Consider the following 20,476-nt stretch of genomic DNA (forward strand, 5'->3'; position numbering starts at 1 on the left):
CAGTGGAGGAGCATAATAGAACTACAGGGAAGAGACAGGGTTTTGCACTCAGGTTTAGACGTGCCAAGTTTGAGATGTCAGGATCCCCAGTAAGGAATTCAAATAGGTGTACAGATATTCAGGTGACAGCGCAGAAGAGAGGTTCTAAGGCGTGGATAAACGTGGGAAAGTTCTTAGCCCACAGGTGTGGGGTGACATCACAGAACAGAGAAGTAATTCCTAAGAAGAGTACAGACTGAGAGAAAGATGGCCAAGGACTGAGCCTTGAAGAACTTTTATATTTAAATAACAGCATGCAGAGGAGGACTATCTGGCAAAGAGAACTAAAGAGGCATGATGGGCACAAAGACGAGGCAGTAACTGAAGGATGATGTGTCTGACAGTAGGAAGACATTTGTCAGTTGCGGCTGCAGGGTTGGGTGAGACAGGCCCAGAAGGAGATCCTTGGCGTTTGTTGGTTAGCACTGGTGACTAGCGCAGCAGCTGCATGTTAGAGCGAGGGCAGAAACCTGGGGATGGTGAGGAAGTAGAGCGAGGCTGCAGAAAAGTTTGGGGAAGTTTGTCTGAAGATGAGAGAAACAGAGCAGAAAGGAGAAAGGAATGTGCAATTCAGGGAGATACTATTTATACCTTCTTTCTCTTTGCATCAGAGTTTAGAACACGTTTATATTTTTATAGGAAGATTTTTACGGAGGTAGAGGCAGACAGTACAGGAGGAGAGTGGCCCTGGAGGACTGGACAACGGCATATGGGGTCCCTAAGTGGGGCCTGCGATCCACACCCAATGTGGAGCTGCATTGGAAGAAAAGGGCTATTTCTTCCATTGAACTCAGAAGGAAGGGGCAGAGGGAATGCATAGGTTCTGGATTAGGTCAGTCCTATTGAGAGAGGGCATGTCGTGGAACAGCTGCCATTGATAAAAGCAGCAGGAACTGTCAAAAAGATAGTAAGACCAACCCCCCACCCTCACCACTGGATTTATGGCTTAAAACTGGCAGACAGAGACCCGCTTGATCCAACATGGCAACTGATTTCATCCAACGGTAACCCCTAGCCTCCTTATACACTCGTTGTACTACATTAGCCCACTAAAGGACACAGCCCACACCACCGTGACCAGAAAATGAAAGCCCATATAAGGATGCAAAATGGCCCACGGGGGTCCTCTGAGCAATCTCCACCCCTTTCCCAGGAAGATCCTGAATATCCCTCTCCCTCATTTAATGCCCCTCCCCCTGCCTCCAACTAAATGAACCTCAGTAAAGGAAGCAAATTCTACTAAAAAAGGGCTGCTCTGCCCGTGGAGTGGCCCATCTCTCTGCTTCGCTAATAAACTCGCTTGCATTTTAAGGAACCAAAAAAAGGCTGTAGAATTGCCACTGAAAGGTTTACTACAGGATGAAAATTTCCCAGAAAGCTAGGCACTTCTGAGTAAACTGCAGAGAAGGAAGTGTTTTCAAGAACTAATTAACCTGAGACCATCATCAACCACAGCGCTACCAGAGATGTGTATGCTTACAGCAAGACAGGATGGAAGGGAAGAAGCCCGGTCCTTTTTTTTTTTTTAAATAGAAACTTCAATGGAGGTTTTACGTCTCCTCCGGGCTTCCTCGTTAGCAAAAATTCTCCATTAGCAACATTTTAACCTGAGTGTGTTCCCATAACAATAGCCCTTTCAGCCCCAGCTGGCTGGCTTCACAACCCCACACCCACCTGAATACACACTTGGACAACAGCAGTCACACGTGGGCCCGGTGCCCGCCTGGCTCTCTTACTAAGGATTTCTGTCTCATTTCCAATCGTATCTACAATACAATTCACAATTTAATTTACAATAGTCTTAAATTCCTGGTCAGTGTGTGCATGTATGAGAATATAGGCATATATATTTAGTTATGCTTTAATGAAAATATTATCTTTCTAAAACTAAATTTTGTTTATTAAAAATATTCAGATGACAGAAATCTCAAAGAAATAATTCAAAACTATTAGCTGATACGCCAATAAGAAGAAATTCCATCATGCCATTTGGTGAGCATGAGTGCAGCAATTTATTTTTTTAATTTTTTTATGGAGGTATAATTAACAGAACATTATATTAGTTTCAAGTGTACAACACAATGATTCACTGTTGTAAATACTGTGAATGATCACCACAATAATTCTAGTTAACATCTATCTTCATACATAGTTAAAAATTATTTTTTCCTGTGATAAGGATGTTTAAGGTCTACTATCTGAGCAACTTTCAAATATGCAACACAATATTAACTATAGTAGCAATATTTTTGTAGATTTCAGATAGAAAGATAAACCAATGGATAATGGGTGGATGGGCGGATGAATGGATAAATTCATCCATTGATAGACAGATAGATAGATAGACAAAGGGATAGTGAATGAAAAAGCAGCCCCAAAAGATAGATTATACAATACCAGTAATTGAATAATAAATGCCATTTATTTTACTGGAATTAAAGAAAAGAAAAAGAAGATAAAATGTGATTGAAAGACTGTACCTTCAATATTTGTTCACAAAAATATTTTAAGATCTCTTTATAATTAGTATTATGAAAAACATTAAAATGTGGAAGTCATTATATTTAGTGAATTGCTCCATTTTGGATGATATCTTTTAAATTTCTGCTGTGAAATATTAAGAATTTGGAACATTTTCTTTTATCCCCCTATTTATATCTTCCTATTTTTGTTAATTGTGTTATCATTAACAAGATTTATAACATCTTCTTCTTGTTCTGTAATAATAATTCCACAGTTGTTTAATCGTAGTCTGTATTAAAATTAATTTAATGATTCCTTTATATCTGACATTAAATTTTTCCTACTAACAAAATTAACATCTTGCTTGTATGCGTATGCTTATGCCTCTTTTAATAACTATATTCGATAAATATTTCCAAATACAGACCGCATTTGTGATGACCTTCCTCAAAGGGTTTTTATTTATGAAACACTTATCTTACCTTATCTTAAAAAGCTGAAGACAAAACACTCAATCTTAATGTATTTCTATTTGGGTAAAATTTGGGAAAAAGTACAAATCAAGTTATTATTACATTGCAATAACATTTGACAAATTTTCAACTCACATCACGTGTAGAACACAAGCCTTCACTATCCTTTGGACCCAGGAGTTTCTTCATGTTTTCCATTATGTTTTCTTTTCTCTGCTGTCTGAAAGCTTTCTCCTGATCACACAGAGCCATGCTAAATCGGAGGTCTGGGGAAGAACTGTATACAAAACACACAGTCATGAGCCACGGCCCCCGGAAGCCTTCTTATGTGCATCACCCGGCCCTCACAAGTCCCTAGCAGCTACGTTGACCCAGGCACATTGCTTCCCTCAAGCCATTCCTATAAGGGGACTTCAAACAAGATATAAAACATCGGCTATCTCAAAGCATGTTCTAAGGCATGCTCCACGAAAACAGCAAGTGTGTTTTAGAAAAAAACAATTAGGCAAACAAACAGCTCCATCAATTGTATGGTAACAATGGCACTTTTGAGAAGTGCTTCAGAAAAGAAACTTGTTTCTGTCTGTTTGGTACAGTAAAAGACCTTAAATTATGTATCTTTCTAATAAAATATTGTGTCTTTACCATTCATAAAAGTAAGCCCTTGCCTTCAGAGTGAGTTAAATTTAAGGCTCATTTCTGTTCATTCCATATGTTTCTTCCTTGTAAGACGTAGAATGGAAAAGACTCCCAGTGACACCTCTGGCCTATGCACTCTTTAGTGGTATTCGATTGCTGCCAATATTTTAATTACGGCTTCCCAAAGAATGAGTATAGAGAACTCACAGAGGACCAAGTATGAATAATAATGAAAAGTAGATGAATAAATATTTAAATTCACTAACAAACTTTTTAAATACAGATGTTATTAAATTAATAATTTAAAAATATTTTAAATATTTTCTTGCACTGGAAAAGGTAAAGTTATTCTCATACATTTATTTTGGAAATATAAATTAGTAAAAACACCTTTGAAAGGTGATTAGACAATGGGCACCAAAAATAATAGAAATGTATATTTTCTTTGACCTAGTAATTCTATTTCTGGATATCCACCTGAAGGAAAGGAACCATAAATTTTGAGAAGATCATTTAACTTTATTATCATATAATAAGGTCATAAAATTATAGTGTACCAAAACTTTGGGTAACACAATTATTAAATTTGATTATTATGAAGATTATGTAACAAGGCAGGAAAGAGTGAGATACTGAATTTGCAATTGTAAAGTGAAGTCTTGGGATAAACTCTTTTCTATTATTATTATTGATTATTACATATTGTTTGGTCTCTTCTAATCACTCAAAGAAATAAAAATCTTACCTGCACAATTGTCTCTGTGAATCCGCCTCAATTTATTTCCTTTGCTACCCATGAAGGGTAACTACTACCATATACTTGCTTTTTATTTTAATAAATTTCTTTATAACTTAACTATATATTTATGTCCTTAAATAAGCTATAGGGTCATTTTTCAGGCTTAAAATTTTTACATAAATGCTACCAAATGTATGTATTCTGCAAATTATTTTTTCCATTGAACATTTGTTTTTGAGATTCATCTCTGTTTATGTAACTAGAACTCAAACATTTTTACTATTGTGGGGTATTTCTAATATATGAATATAGCATGATTTGCTTATCCAAGAACATTGATGTTGCTTCCAATTTATTTTTACCTGTTACAAACAGTACCACTGTGAACATGTGGGATACATGTAGAAAAGTTTCCTATAATATATGCTCTTTGGAAAGAACATCTCATTAAGCCACCATAATAGATATAAAGTACTCTTTTCTTATTTTACAAATGCATAAAAAAGTGTTTAGAAATCTTCCAACCATTAATATAATTAGCAAGTAATAGATTTAAATACAGGACTTCTCATTCTGGGGCTTATGTTTCTTGTAATATACTATGATAATCATTATTGTCTTACACTGGGCACAAGAAGCATACTTTAAAAAAAAAAATCTATGAACAAAGCAATGAACATAGATGTTTAGACGGTATCAGTACAAAACTACCTGGAAAAAATTTTAAATGCTGAGTAATTTTATAAATATGGTAACAGAAGTAAGTTTCATTTATTTCTTCTCTTATATATAATCTTTAGTTAGTCTCCTTTTTAAATTTTATTTTGTATTTAATATATGATATTCCAAGGGAAATTGAATTTTTCTTTAAAGAAAACATTTCTATTTTAGAATCAAGATGGAAGTTTACATATAAAAATAGAGTTTGATTAAGTTCATTATAAATATATAATAAATTGCTTCTGGATATGTATACATTATTTAGCTGAGTTTTTCTACATTTTTTGATAACTGTGTTTTGTTACACACTATGGTCCTAATTATATCAGCTAAGACCATTCCCCATTAAAATAAATAGCATTACTTTCCTAGTCAAATGGCAAATATATTTCTAATCACATGCCAAATCGAATCACTTTTAAGCAAGAGTTAATGTGACGCAAAACAATGCAACACGGTAACTTGAACTGTCCTTTCAGGCTTTCTGACATACATTGAGGGACTCAGTGATATAGAAATTTATGCCAATAATTTACGAAGTCAGGTCAACTTGTTCCAGAGATCAAAATAAGAGGAAGAAATGTCTAAACCTAATGCCAAGGTATCATTTTCATACATTTGGCAAATCACAGAACAGGAGAATGTGACACTAACTGATGTGGTGTTTGTGTAAGTAAAATTTGTATCGGTAACGAGTAAAATCCACTTCAGCTGGGACATTCAGAGGGACACACAGAGGTTGAAGGACGTGAGATCTGCTGAGACCTGCACTGGATAAGAGACCATCGGATTCCCAAGGCAGGCCTGACTCCCCTCGGATCCACCGTTGGAAAATAAATAAATGATTTTCCAACTTTCATTTTTAGAACTCACTTTGAAAGAGCAATTCCTGGCTGATTACCATGACAAAGTAGTCTCAATTTTCAGTTTTTCCTCTCTCTACTTTCCTGTTTACTTTCATGTCTTTTGAATATCTATCTATATCAATGATAGAAAATAGGCTTAGATAACTGTATTCATTTCTATGGGGATAAATACGTAACTTTCTAAAAGCCCTTATTTTGACATTATTTAACCCTCAAACTATAGGATACTTGAGCGAATAGTATTAGATTTATTTTTCAATGTTGTAGCTCTTAAGAGTGAGCTAAAGAAAAGCGAAGTACATTTAATGCATTTTTATAGTCAGAGTTGTTAGAATTATTTCATATATTATAAGTATACTTTTTAACAATTAAACCAATGGATCAGTCACAGTGTCTCCCACCCAATGAAATGAATGCACTTACCAAACTTCAAGGGACATTTCCAGAATCAGTTCCGTGACCTAAAAGAGATATATTAAATTAGGTCATAAATAGATGTGTGTTTACATAAGACAAACAAAGTCAAAATAATTTTTCAGTGGTAGATTATTCTTAACCTAAACAAAAACACTAAAAATAAAGGTGACATAGCTCCATGAACACCTTAAATTACAGATAAACTTCCATACAGTTTTTGCTGCTTTTTAAAAATAATATGTCTAATTAAGTCATTTTAGCAAATATAAGAATTGTCTTTGCATGCTATTTTTCTTCTTTCACTACCCTGAAGTAGTTCAGTTCCATAATTATTTTTCACGAAACATAAAAATTGTGTGAAATCTAAAAACTATAATGATGTTGTGTTTATTTTTCAGTAGCTGTCCCGATGCCTCAAAACCAGAAGCCAAAGTGTCCAGGAGGTTAAAGGAAGCCTGGGTGAAAATTTACACATGTGCATTTGTGCCATGTGAGGGCGGTAGTAAACTGGAGCCTGGACACCTTATCCAAAGAGGCCAGCAGGATCCAGGTACCAGCCAACTGTGGTCAGCTCAAGAAACATCTCCAAATGCAATGCGAGGCTCAGGTTTTTATTTTTTTCAACACTGTGTGAGCCAACCAAACTTACAGGAGAACCCCATCCTGCAGTGGGCCAATCTGGTTTAGGAGAAAAGAGAGTGACTGTGGACAAGAGTCCGCTCTCCAAAGTATATGAAGAACTCACACAACTCCACTACGGGAAGATAAACAATCCAGTTAAAAAATGGGCAAAGGACCTGAACAGACACTTCTCCAAGGAGGACACACAGAGGTCCCAGAGACCTAGGAAAGGATGCTCAGCATCACTAGCCATCAGAGAGATGCCAATTAAAAACACTTCACACCAATCAGTATGGCCATCATAACAAAAAATAAGTGTTGGTTAGGTTGTAGAGAAAAGGGAACCCTATACATTGTTGGTGGGAATGCAGACTGGTGTAGCCACCATGGAAAACAGTATGAAATTTCCTAAAACAACAAAAAATGGAACTGCCTTTTGACCCAGCAACTCTACTGCAGGAATTATACCCTAAGAATCTTGAAACACCAATTCAACAGAACCTATGCAACCCAGGGTTCATAGAAGCACAATTTACAATAGTCAAGTGCTGGGAGTAACCTAAGTGCCCATCAGTAAATGAGTGGATCAAAAAAACTATGATACATTTACACAGTGGAATACTACACAGCAGAAAGAAAGAAGGAACTTTCATCCTTGGTGACGGCACGGATGGAACTGGAGAGCATTATGCTAAGTGAAATAAACCAGGTGGTGAAAGACAAATACCATATGATCTCACCTCTAAGTGGAACCTAATCAACAAAACAAACAAGCAAGCAAAATATAACCAGGGACATTGCAATAAAGAACAAACTGACAGTAACTAGAGGGGTGAGGGAGAGGGATAATGGGGACAGAAGGGGAAGGGTCACCAAGGAACACATATAAAGGACCCAAGGAAAAGCCAAAGGGGAAGGGTTGAGGATGGGAGGTGGGGGTAGGTGGAGCTGGAGGAAGTGATGGTGGGCAAATGGAGACAACTGTACTTGAACAACAATAAAAAAAGAAAGGAAGAAATGAGAGTCGCTAATACCCACAAAGCAGAGGGATATTAAAAGTACCTTTCCAAGACCATGAATCTGTTGTGTAGAAAGACTTTTTCAGTACCCTCCTTGCCATTAGTTATAAATAATGTAGCCACAGGTTATTATGAGAACCACATAAGAAGTGTTTGGAAGGCTGTTGTACAGTTGTAAGATGATGCTGTTATTTTTGTCATATCAATTACCATAAGAATATAGTTACAGTGGACCTATTCAATACCTTCAAATAGAACAGAACTAGAATATGCCTCCTGAAACATGAAGAGGATTTTTTCAGAACACAAATATAAATATTTGGCTTTGTTTTTGTGTGTGCATGTGTGTGGTTTCAGGGGATGGAAAAAAACAAACCAGAAGGAGCCTTTCAAAAGGTTAAAATAAGTTCATGGATAACTCCCAGTGCTGAATTTTATGAGTAAGAAAAAGGTATTGAAGTAATCTGTACAAAAATTTGCCTCTCCCACTAAACTGTACACTTTGTCTTACATAGGTCTCTATTTCCAGTCTATTATTTGACATATAACGTATAACCAATAAATATTTGGTGAAATATTATGTATGTGTATGCAAGAGAGAGCTCATTAGGCAATCACTTCTTATCAAGAACATCTCATTTCTACTTGAGATAAAATCATGGGCTGGTCCAACCCAGACAGCATTTGTTGCATATGGAATTCTATGAACCTTCGGTCATTAAAGCAGCATATAATTATTACCTCAAAGTTAATGAATAATCAAGAATCACAGTACAAATGGTTTTTATTTTTTAAACATGCCCAGATGAATCATAGTTCAGTTATAAGTCAAAATGGTCATTGGCTTCTAAACAAATAATGTAATTGCTGTCTATTCTAGCAATGAAAATGCTGCTCAGACCACATCCCAGCACATTATGTATATCACCCATTTCAAAATTTCAAATGGAGTCTTTTCCAAAGAGAGATAGAAAAAAAATACATTAAAGGAGATTACTTTAGATATTTAGTAAGAAAAACAAGACATGGGTAAAACATGGTCTGTTTTTTTGCAAAAAAAAAAAAACCCAAAACAAAACAGGAAAACTACTCTTGAAATAAGACTAGATTTACTGTCTTTATCTTGAGAGGGCAAAAGCACCATGGGAGAATAGAAATTTAAAAAAACAACATTATAACTCAATATGGAGTTTTCTAACAAGTGGAAAGATCCAAAGCCAGAATGGACTTCCTATTTCTGTGTGCTTCTCCACAACAGAAAGTGTTCAGGGAAAAGCTGGCTTCCCAACTGGCAGGTTTCCAAGCAATTTATATATTAAAATATTTGATGCCTGAATATATCGACTGCCTACTTGCTCTAAAAAATTAATAAGTAAAAGGAAAAGTCAACTGTGCTGTATTTGTGGCCATATTTGTCTTCTCCATAAGAATGCCCCTTCCACATCCACCCATGATGTTTCATGACTAAGACACTCATGTTCCTAGATGGACTGATGTGACTCTCTCAGCGAAGGCAGGACGAGAGAAGACACGGCCTTTCCTTCCATTCGGAGGAGCCCAGACGGCATCGCCATGGTTCTCGTCATGCGGATTGGGACCCTTCCATGCGCTGCCCAAGTGCATCACCCACAATCAGGAAGGAACAGTAAACTCTCCCACCTGGGGCACTGTGTCCAGACATGCTGCAAAGACTGACATTTACAAGCTCTCCACACCTTTTACTTGGAACATGTTATTCAGATAAAATAGCCACAAAAATATGTACTTCCTGTGTGGCATTAAACAATTAGTGTTAACTCCTTCCCACACATGGCAAGAAGCATCTCAATGTTCTAGTCACCCGGGTTGCTTCTCCCCATCAAGGCAATGAGGAGAAGGGAAGGTGCTGGAATCTGCCCCAGCTCTCCCCAACCCCATAACATTTAGTTAGGGACCAGAACAAATGAGAATTCCTCCTCTCCTAGAAATTATAATGTAAGAAGCAAGCTGTATTCATTGTACATTCTTCTGGGGAAACAACAGCCTCTTTGAATTCCACCATGAAAAACAATTTTAGATGCTTACTATGGGAGATGTTCCATTGGGGGACAGGGTGGAAAACTAGAGCAGAGAAACTAATTATTTTTTAAAGTCATTTCAGCCCTGACTGGTGTGGCTCAGTAGATTGAGTGCTGACCTGCAAACCAAAGGGTCACTGGTTCGATTCCCAGTCATCAGGGCACATGCCTGGGTTGTGGGCCAGGTCCCCCCCTGGGTTGTGGGCCAGGTCCCCCCGTAGGGAGCACAGCCAACCACACACTGATGTTTCTCTCCCTCTCTTTCTCCCGCCCTTCCCTTCTCTCTAAAAATCAATAAATAAAATCTTTTTTAAAAAGCCATTTCAGACTTGAAAATACTTTTGAAAGTATCTAACCCACTAATACTCTTGCAAACTTTCCAGAGTCATTTTGAAATAATAAAGCTAAGGTAGCAAGAATAGTGCCTGGCATTAAGGAGGTCCTTTGAAATTATTGTTACAGAAAGATACAAATAGTCAAATAATTTTAAATCAGATGCGGACCTAACAAGTAGGCAATCAAGTGCACAGCAGAAATTAACAGCCTTACCAATACAAGCTAGGGGACATCTAAATAAATTTTTCATGTTTAAAAATGAATGAGACACTGCTAAAATCATTTTAAATACATATTTTTATAACACTAACATTTATTTTTATTGAGGTATAATTGACATATAATATTAGTTTCAGCAGTATAACATAATGATTAGATATCTGTGTATATTGCAAAATGATCACCAAAGTAAGTCTAGTTAACATATATGATTTCTTAATAAAATAAAACTAGCATTTACTACCAGGAATCACGTAATCCATCACCCATAATTTTGAAATAATTGTGTCCCCCAAATATCACAGAGTCTTCAAAGATTTGAAAGAGAAAACAACAACAACAACAAGAACAACAACAACAACAAAAACAAACACTCCTTTCCCTGTAGCAATATTCTACTCTATCACCCACACTTTTCCTCCTTACTTTGGACGATACCCTTTCTTTCCTTAATTGAAGTTCTTTTTTTCCTTTCCAGCGGACACTGGGGATTCTGGAAGAGCTGCAAAATCGTCAGCCATCATCAACAAACCCAGTTTCCTAAAGCACTGCTATGAAACCAATCCTCTCTCCTTCTCCAAGTGGGAATCTCTCAGATGCTCTGGTCTTCCTCTTTTTCAAACCTCATCGACTTTCGTGGTACCTGCCTGAGCACTTCCCAGGTTTCCTGTATTTTCCATAAGTGTATTCATTTATCTATTCATTCAAAAATGATTCAAGTAACTAATGAGGGTCAGGCGGGGCAAGCAAGGGTGACTAAACTGTGTTCTGCTCCCTGGAGAAACTTAGGTCCTGCCGTGGACGCCAAGGACACAAGAACGTTCTAAAATGCCCTGTAATTTAAAACTTGTAAATTGCAGAAGCATCCAGAAGAAAAGACTCACTTGAGCTTCCATTGCTAGTATCCCAAAATAAAAATGCATTCTCTCTAAAGGCAGGAATTGTTTGAACTACATTTGAACTCTGCTCTGCATCGATCTGATGGCATGCACATCTTAGCCACAGATCTCCCAAATTTCTCACAAAATTATACAGTTCCCTTGTTTTCCCTCCAAACTGCCTTGTCTCATTCACTTAGCTAAACTGTAGTCTTTGTCTTCATACATCAGTACATAATTTTCCAATGAAATCATCCTGAAATTATCTTAATATTCTGATCTCACCATCAAAACTACTATTTTTAAAGCTTTGCCACTATTTCTCCTATAGAAAGGCCCTATTCTTTGTCAAGTTGCAATCATGAATAAGTAAATTCCAAAAAAAAGCAATCAGCCAAAATTGGATACCACAGAAGACATAGCTATTTTTAAACACTAACTTCTAAATAAAGTGGCAAATTAAAATGCTGTACAATGTAAATTTAGAGGCTACCTTCTTCAAAGCACTGGGGAAAAAAAACTGGTATTATCTAAAGAATGAAGAACAGTAATGTTTCTCTGTCTTACTTCCAAATCTTAGCATTTTCATGGTTCTCTTGAAGGGAACTACTCTGTTTACACAAACACACTAAATTCTGAAGACACTTTATCTTTCTACAAGTAACCCAAAGCCACACTTGTATTCCATAATGGGTCACAAGTATTTTTAAAGTGTGTTGAAACAAATGATCACTATATTTTGGGGGGCTCTATCTATATGTAAATAAATTTATTGTGGTCAGTAAGTTCAAACAAATAAGTTAAGGGTAATAGTCAAGTCAGATTCCTGAAGCACATGACAAAGAGTTAAATCTTGCCAATTACAATTACAATGAGAATATCTAATATTTATTTAGTGTTTACCAGGCCAGGTCAAATTTTCTAAAACTCTTCTAAAACTTTCCATGCATGAACTCATTTAACCATAAGTAAAATCCTAAGGAGTAGGTACTATACATATCTGTAATTCTGTTTTAGAGATGAGAATGCACGGCAAAAAGGAAAAAAGGACAATTGTCTAATATCACACAGTGAATAAGTAGCAGAATCATGGTTCCCACCCAGGCATGACTGTCTGACACTGAGCCTGGGGCCAAAGGCAGCGGGCCCACCAGCGCGGCCCACCAGCGCGGCCCACCAGCATCTCCTGAAACACAATTCTGATGCTCTCTAAACGTGTGAGTCCCACAAACACAACCTAACCCAGATTTTATATATGCTAGCTGGAAAACAAACAAAAAGAAAACCAATAGGCTTAGCCCTAAAATTGGTTTTCTCTGCAAAAAAAAAATGTTCCAAAGTTCAGCTGGGTGGCGATAAATTGTCATCTCAAGAAGATCTGGATCCATTGTAAGTTCCTGTTTTCCATATCAGCTGACCCTCACTGCTACTAAGCAATCGTTCGATTCAACCCTTAGTGACACATGAAAGCCTCTTCTAATCGTATCTTCCTTGTCACCCTGTTCTCATCAGACTCATCAGTTTCCACACTAGTCTGCTAAAGCTGCATCACCATTTTGTTTTCCATATCAAGTGTTTATCATTTTACCTACTGACGTTTTGCTTACTAACACTTCTGAGGAAGAAGACAAATCCTGTTTGCCCTAAAATCCCCATTACCTGGTCAAAAACCTTTCAAGACTCACTGACGTCAGTCAGATATCATCCAAGTTCCAATACCTTGAATGTGAGCTCTGCTATGATCTGAACCCCAATGTACCTGTTCTGCCTTCAAGGGCGAATGCTCTGTTCCCATCACATGCCTAGACACTGTTTCCTGAACACACCTGTCCTACCTAGTCTGGTGACTATGAGCAAAGGTACAGGCTGTTCCCTCCACCAGAATGGCCTTTTTCACTCCTTTAATGATCCAACCACATCCTTCCTTGAAGGACAAGTCTAAGCCACTGATGTCCACAGTAACCCACCGTGGTCCGCTGTATCTCCGTCCCCCTTGGCCTCTCTGTCCTCATCTCTGATCATCTCTTCCTGCTGCCTTCATGTTCCAGCCATCCTCTCCCCTTGCTGATACTCAACATGCCAGGCCAATTTTTCCTTCAGGACCTTTCTACTCAGACACCATCAGAGATGCTTTTTCTTAGCCACAGTTTTTAAACTTCATGTGCAACCTCTTCACTATATATACTCTCCCCTCCTCCTTCCTTGGTTTACTTAGCACTTATTATCACTATCTAACACAAGAGTCTCTTATTTATTTATCTTGCTTCTTGTTGATCTTACTAAGTAGAACGTAAGTTCCACGAGGGTGGCAATTCTTGTTTTTGTTCATGGCTGAATGGGATGTGCCCACAGACCATCTGCCCTATAGTAGGTGCTCAATAGTTGCTTGTGAAATGAATGAATGGATGAATAATTCCTTTTTATAACACTCATTGAACCTATTGTCAGCCTTATTCACTAGGCACTTAAAATTATAGTATGTAAATACTGAACTCTAGTTAATATGCTGAAGTGTTTGGGGAAGAAGCCTAACTATTGTTGCCTGCCATTTGTTCTTAAATGTATTATGGTTTGACAGATGGATGGATGGAGACATATGTGGCAAAACAAATGCAGTAAAATGTTGACGGTAGAATAAGGATGGCAGTTATATGGGTTTTCAGTGTCCAAATCTTTCAACTCTTTATATGCTCGGAAATTTTATTTATTTTTATTTTTGACTTTAGATGTTCTTATTTATTTGTTACTCCTAGAAGACCTCATTTTTGGCTGGACTCAGATTTAGAGGTAGAAGTTCTCAGAGAGGACAGCCTACGTCTCTTCGCAACAGTTCCTAGAGTTTTTCTTTGGCTTCCTTCATCCTCTTTCCCAGAAGTTTAGCATGATCTGCAGCCTCTTCCTTACTTTTTTTGGACATTGTTTCTTCAGAGCAATATGCTGACATTTGTGTTGCAGGATGCATGGAGTAAGAAGACGCAGAATCTTAGGTACTTTGGTTCTAGGTTTCTTACCTTCCTTGTTTTGGGGCTTTCTCATAACATACTGGTGGACATCATCTTCCTTAGAGAGGCTGAAAAGTTTGCAGATTCTGCCAGCTCTTTCGGGCCCCAGGTGGCAGGCACAGTAGTATCAGTGAGACCACGAATATCTTTCTCCCCTTTGTTTACAACGACCAAGTTGAGAACACTGAGACTGACATCCACAATGCAACCCCAACCTGATTTGCACTTCCGCTCTCCAGTCTTCCTTGGTCTGTAACAGAAATGCCCGTTGCTCGGCATCAGGTGGACACGGCCATGGGTCAAGACACCCTGCTTCATGGGGAAGCCTGGGTTTGTCATTCCCACCACTGATCCGAACCACAAAACCTTTCCACTCTTCACCCAGAGATTCAGCAGCAACTTCTGTGGCCATATGCTTCTCATAAAAGGTGTGAAGTTTGCATGCATCACCCACTTCAGTGAGTTTCTGGCAACCAGTGGCTGGGAAAGAGATGTTCAACTTCATCTTGAAGCAGATGACCACCTCCAAGTCACCCCGAAAAAGAGTATATGCTCGAAATTTTTAATAATAAAATTTGGGGAAAATGTAACACTTTAGAAATGCCTTCACTGACTATATAAACTAGTTGCCCACCAAGTGTTCTCTGTTACTTACCTCTGTTTCATTTTCTTCATACTATTTATCATTGGCTGATGCTGTGTTGATTATCTGTTTGCTTTCTGTTGCCTATGTACCTGCCCCATGAATGCAAGCTCCCAGGACATCATCTGTCACATCCCCTGCTGCTTGCCTATCTCGATGGAAAACAACAAGTATTTAATGATAATTCATAAGTAAGCAAATCAATGAATGGATGCCGCATAATATTGTTTATTATATTAGTTATCTGTATATACATGAATGTCTACTTCTTTCCAAACAGATTTTTACTTCCTTGAAAATGAAACTTTTCATAGCTTTCTTAATATTCAGCAAAGTTTTAGGTGCACAATAAAAGCTTAAATTCTCATATTAAAAATAACCCATTGATAAGTCAATATTTTAAAATTATACAATATTTTTATTATTGCATTATGATTATTTTGTTTCCCTATCTGTAAAGTGGGAAGAATGGGAAGACTTTGGAGTTAAAATACTGAAATGAAAAAAGCATTCTTTATAGATCACAGAATTTTATAAATTAGAATGGATCTCAGAAATAAGTGAGTGGAAAAAAAAGAAATAAGTGAATGAAAATCTTCATTGTAGAGCTGAAGAAAAATAAGACAGAAAGAAAGAATGACAAAGACATCCTAGAGGGAAGTTAGTGACAAAGACAGAATGAGAGTCTGGGTCTCCCAGTTCCCAGTTCCTACCCCAAGTGGGCAGAAGAGGCCTTGAGAATCTTGCAATCTCCCTTTGGAGCCTCCTACTTTTTTCTCCAGTTGGCTCTGGGCCATAGATAGCACTCCATGTTGACTCAGTATTAACTTTTAGATGACAAAATTTTGAAGGAATTTTTGCTAATAATGTCTTGGCGTGAAGCATGTGTTCTCCCTTTGCCAAATCCAAGTGTTTTTCCTAGACCAGACTGCCATACCCCTTAAGAATTGTTTAAAAGTCTTTTCTCCCACACGATTCCTTCACAAAGTGATTCCTCTCTTACGACCTCTGTGATCATGGTACAGAGAAGACTGTCTTCTGAAAGACGGGGATTCAGGGATGAGGAGAGGCTGGATGGCCTACAGAGGGCAGGGCGCATGATCTGGGGAAGGTGGGGGGCCTCTCCAACCAGCCGTCATGCATTGACCTCCTCCTCTGCCCCCGACTACCATCACAGGTCACCTACCCAAAGAACTGTCATTCTGATAAAAACTGCAGAGGTCTTTTGAGAATAGAGTAATGAAAAAAAGCTGGCCAACTGTTTTCTCAGACACAAAGGAAAATAATTACGTAAACTACTTTAAATGCAGGAATGTAGAAGGCCTTGAGGTTACACACCTAACCATAGGAAATGACAAGAGGAGAGGAAATGCTTGTTTCCCTACAATATCTTTACTTATAATCAGTCTTTGTGTCATAAGCTGAAGGGCGGAAAAAACATTATTTCTGGAAAGGCCAATTCATGCTTACGAAGCCCTCGAAAACACTGATTGAGAACTGATCCTAGCTACATGTGGTCTGCACATGTAGGTAAGGTCTGCGGATGTTAGCTTCCACCTCTACACGCTTTTCCCCACTACTCCCTGGTGTGTGCCTGCCAAGCCCTGCAACTTGCCCTGCCCCAACTTGCTTTCTACTTTCAAGACTCCACGCTTTTGCAGTTTCTTATGCCTAGAATGCTCACGACTGCTTTTCTGCCTGCTGAAATTCTACACTTTTCTCAGGACATAATAACAACAACAATAAAAACAACATTTATATAGCACTTAATAGGTACCAGGCACTGTTGTAAGCACTATATGTATGTTTGCATATATTTATGTGTGTATAGTATTCATACATATTTCTATAACCCATTAGTATTATATATTTACTACAAAATATATTGTATAGTTAATATACAATTAATATGCAATCTACATTTCATATAATAAATTATATGAAATTATAATTAGATATGTAATTATATTTAAATATATTTATATGTAATGCACATTATTTGATATGTATATCATATATGTAAATTATAATAACTCTCCTATTACGTATCTCTACTTTACAGGTAAGTAAATTGAGGCGCAGAGAAGTGAAGTGATTTCCCCAGGATGAAAGAGTTGGTAAGGGACAGAGCTGGAATTTAAACACCAAAGTGCTTGGCTTCAAATACCAAGGTATTAACCACCATGATCAGGGTTCAGGATGTTCAAAATCACCTAGCGTTACAGTGCCAGCCCCGGAGTCCTCTCACAACACAGTCTGTCTCTATTCAGCCACTACACTCTGTACGTTTTACGTCAGAGATATTAACCTCACTGCATTGTGGTTTCTTTCCATCTCCTCATACAGGTATCTCCTCATCTACTTCCTGTTCCAACTCTCACCTCACCTCCCTCCCACATGAATACAGTTGAGATAAGTGCTTCTGTGGTTTTATCTTCTTTTCAGTCCTTGCACAAAACACAATTGCTAGTACCTAATAAATGTCAATAAAGTTTTGCAAAAGGAATGAATGCAATAGCTTTAAGAGAGACCCACAGAAATGTGCGCAGTGTTGTCTCTAGGCGCTGGATAGAGGACGCATAGATGACATGTTTCCTGGAACAGCCGAAGAGACCAGCAGGGAGTGCGTGACTGGGGTGCCCTCAAGGCACCTGAGCGCTCTGAAAGCATAAACTGGTCAGGCAGCTTTTCAGGCTTAAGGTGGTTTCTCAACAATATATGTGCATTCAATCACATAAGCTCTGTATCAGCTCTGTGATTAGGCAAACATAATCAGTACCAGCTTTTCAGCCCATAGGATTTTAGTTTATGGGAACAGAGGCTAAGAAATGAAAAATTGAACAATTTAAGTAGTTTAGTCCCAACGAATACCACAGATAATTGTTATGGGGGTTCAGGGAGAAAGGGGTCATCTGGGGTGATAACAATCAGAAAGGTGGTGAGAGCTGAGAAATTGGTACATCTGGGTGAGGGGTGGGATTTAAAAGGTAATTTTGAGGAGGAACAAAATACAGAGCTTCCCCAACAAGAAGAAATGAAGGCATCTAAGTCTTCTGCATACTATCTTCTACTTGCTTCTCACTGGAAACCACTAACTTGGTATCTTACAAAATTCAAAATCCAGTAAGTTTGGTCTGTATACATTTTTTTTCTGGGGGTTTATTATTCCAGAATAAATTATTGAAACCAGAGAAAATGATGCCAGAGAAATGGTGGCATGAGGGGTCCCCTTGGTCTCTCTCCTTGAAGTTTCAACAATTTGAGCAGATATAATCCAGCAAAAGATTTCCTGTTTAACACTGAAACACATTCGAGATATCTGTGCACTGAGACACCTGAAGGTGGGCCAGTAGGAGCGAACAGGAAATGGGGGGAGGGGGAGTGCTGAGACCCTGCCAGCGGCACAGCCTGGAGCTCGCAGTCCAGAGCTCAGTCTGAGGAGGGGAAAAATCAGCCCGGCATCGGCACTCCCCTCAACCGGCAGGAGCAGAGCCACGGTGAGCATTCCTGTGGTAGTGGTCAGCACACGCTGTGGCAGAAGCCGGAGACTTGGCAGGGATGAAGCACAGAGGAGCAGTCACAGTTGCCTCACAATTGCCATTCCAGATCCAGAAACGAAGCCACGTAGCAGGACCTTTCTCTCCTCCTCCCCGAACAACTCACCTCCTCTCACCCCCCTCCCCCAGAGCAAACAGTGGGCTCCAGAAGAAGCTGTAGTCATGAGTGTTGGGTTGCAGAGAACATTATCTGCAAACCTGAGAAACAGCACTAAGAAACATTTTTCCCCCTTGAGCAATAGGCACACTCTGAATAATCCCAGGGTTGGGTAGAGCTACAGATGGAGGTGGCTGAGGTCTGCCAGTCACTGTTACAGGGAGAACAAAGCCACAAAAGCAGCAGCCAGCGTCTGCCAGGTCACCCCACCCTCACCCCCACCCCCACCCACTGGGACTATACTGCCGGTAGCACCTGGCCACAGGGGACAGCATTGAGATTTCACGGATCTGAAGCCCCATGGCACACCCCATTGCCCTGCAAGGTTAGTTCCCTGGGACTGAGGCAACCTGGATAGAGGAGATTTCCCACCAACCCCCAGAGATTTGAAAAGCCAGAACAGTGAAAGAGACCTAAAAAACTTGTGCTTCAGCGCCACCTACTAGAAAGAAATAGGAAGGCTCCTTCTTATCAATCTAGAGAAGTGCCACTCGTACATAGATGCCTAGACAGAAAAAGGAATCCATCAAATACCATGAATAGCCAAGGCAACAAGGTAGCTTAGAAATAAAATATCTCCAGAAAATAAACTTAGACATGGAAATATGTCATTTAAATGACAGAGAATTCAAGATTGCTGTTCTTGTAACTTGTTGGAAAAAAACTCAACAAGTTACAAGAAAACAGAAGCAGTTTAATGAACTCAGAAATAAAATCAATAAACAAAGTGAGTGCTTTACCTAAAACATTGGAACTTTAAAAAACAACCAAACAGAAATTCTGGACATGAAGAACTCAATAAAAGAGATAAAGAATGAACTAGCAAGCTTAGGAAATAGAGCTGATCAGATAAAGGAAAGAAGTAGTGATGTCGAAGATAGACGTCTAGAAATGATGCACAGGAAAGAAGAGAGACTTAAACATTAAAAAAAAAAAACCCCAAGAAAGAACTCAACAAGAACTATCTGACTCCATCAGAAAGAGCAATATAAGAATGACAGGCATACAAGAAGAAAAAAAGGAGAAGGAAATGAAGAGCCTATTCAAACAAATAGTTGATGAGAATTTCCAAAACCTATGTGAAGAGCTAGGTCCTATAACTCAAGAAGCAAACAGAACACCAAATTATCTCAATCCAAAAAGTCTTTGTACAAGGCAGATTGTATTAAAACTGTCAAAACTTAACAACAAAGTAAGAATTCTCAAGGCAGCCAGGGAAAAGAAAACAGTAACCTGTAAAGGAAATTCCATTAGATTATCATCAGGTTTCTCAGCAGAAATCCTGCAAGCTAGAAGAGAGTGAAATCAAATACTCAGACTACTGAACTAGAGAAATTACCATCCAAGAATATAATATAACCAGCAAAGTTATCTTTTAGATATGAAGAAAAAATAAAGACCTCCAAGTATACAGAAGCTCAGGGAATATATGACCAGAAGATCTCCATTGCAGGAAATACTTGAGGGGTTATTCTACCCGGAAGAAAGAAAAAAAGGCCACAAACTAGAAGTAAAATCACTGACAGGCATACAGATGCAGGATATAACCCTTTTTTAGAATAGGATATTATACACTTAAATAACACATAAAAGTTAAAGAAAATATTAACATTAAAAAGAAGAAAGATGAC

At 38.3% G+C, this 20,476-nt stretch overlaps 1 protein-coding gene across 1 annotated transcript in view; it reads right to left on the bottom strand.

The window, feature by feature from the left end:
* The window catches only part of PLA2G4A (phospholipase A2 group IVA), a 144,133-nt gene that overhangs the window by 54,885 nt on the left and 68,772 nt on the right, over window positions 1-20,476 (bottom strand). The window contains exons 6-7 of the mRNA XM_054587640.1: window positions 6,363-6,400; window positions 3,111-3,252 (exon numbers count right to left, since the gene is read on the bottom strand). Coding sequence (XP_054443615.1) covers window positions 3,111-3,252; window positions 6,363-6,400 — 180 coding nt within the window. The remainder of the gene's footprint in view (window positions 1-3,110; window positions 3,253-6,362; window positions 6,401-20,476) is intronic.

The sequence above is a fragment of the Pteronotus mesoamericanus genome, unplaced genomic scaffold (assembly GCF_021234165.1).
Source record: "Pteronotus mesoamericanus isolate MK-2021 breed Mesoamerican mustached bat unplaced genomic scaffold, CSHL_Meso_final scaffold_1186, whole genome shotgun sequence".
Taxonomy (NCBI): Eukaryota; Metazoa; Chordata; class Mammalia; order Chiroptera; family Mormoopidae; genus Pteronotus; species Pteronotus mesoamericanus.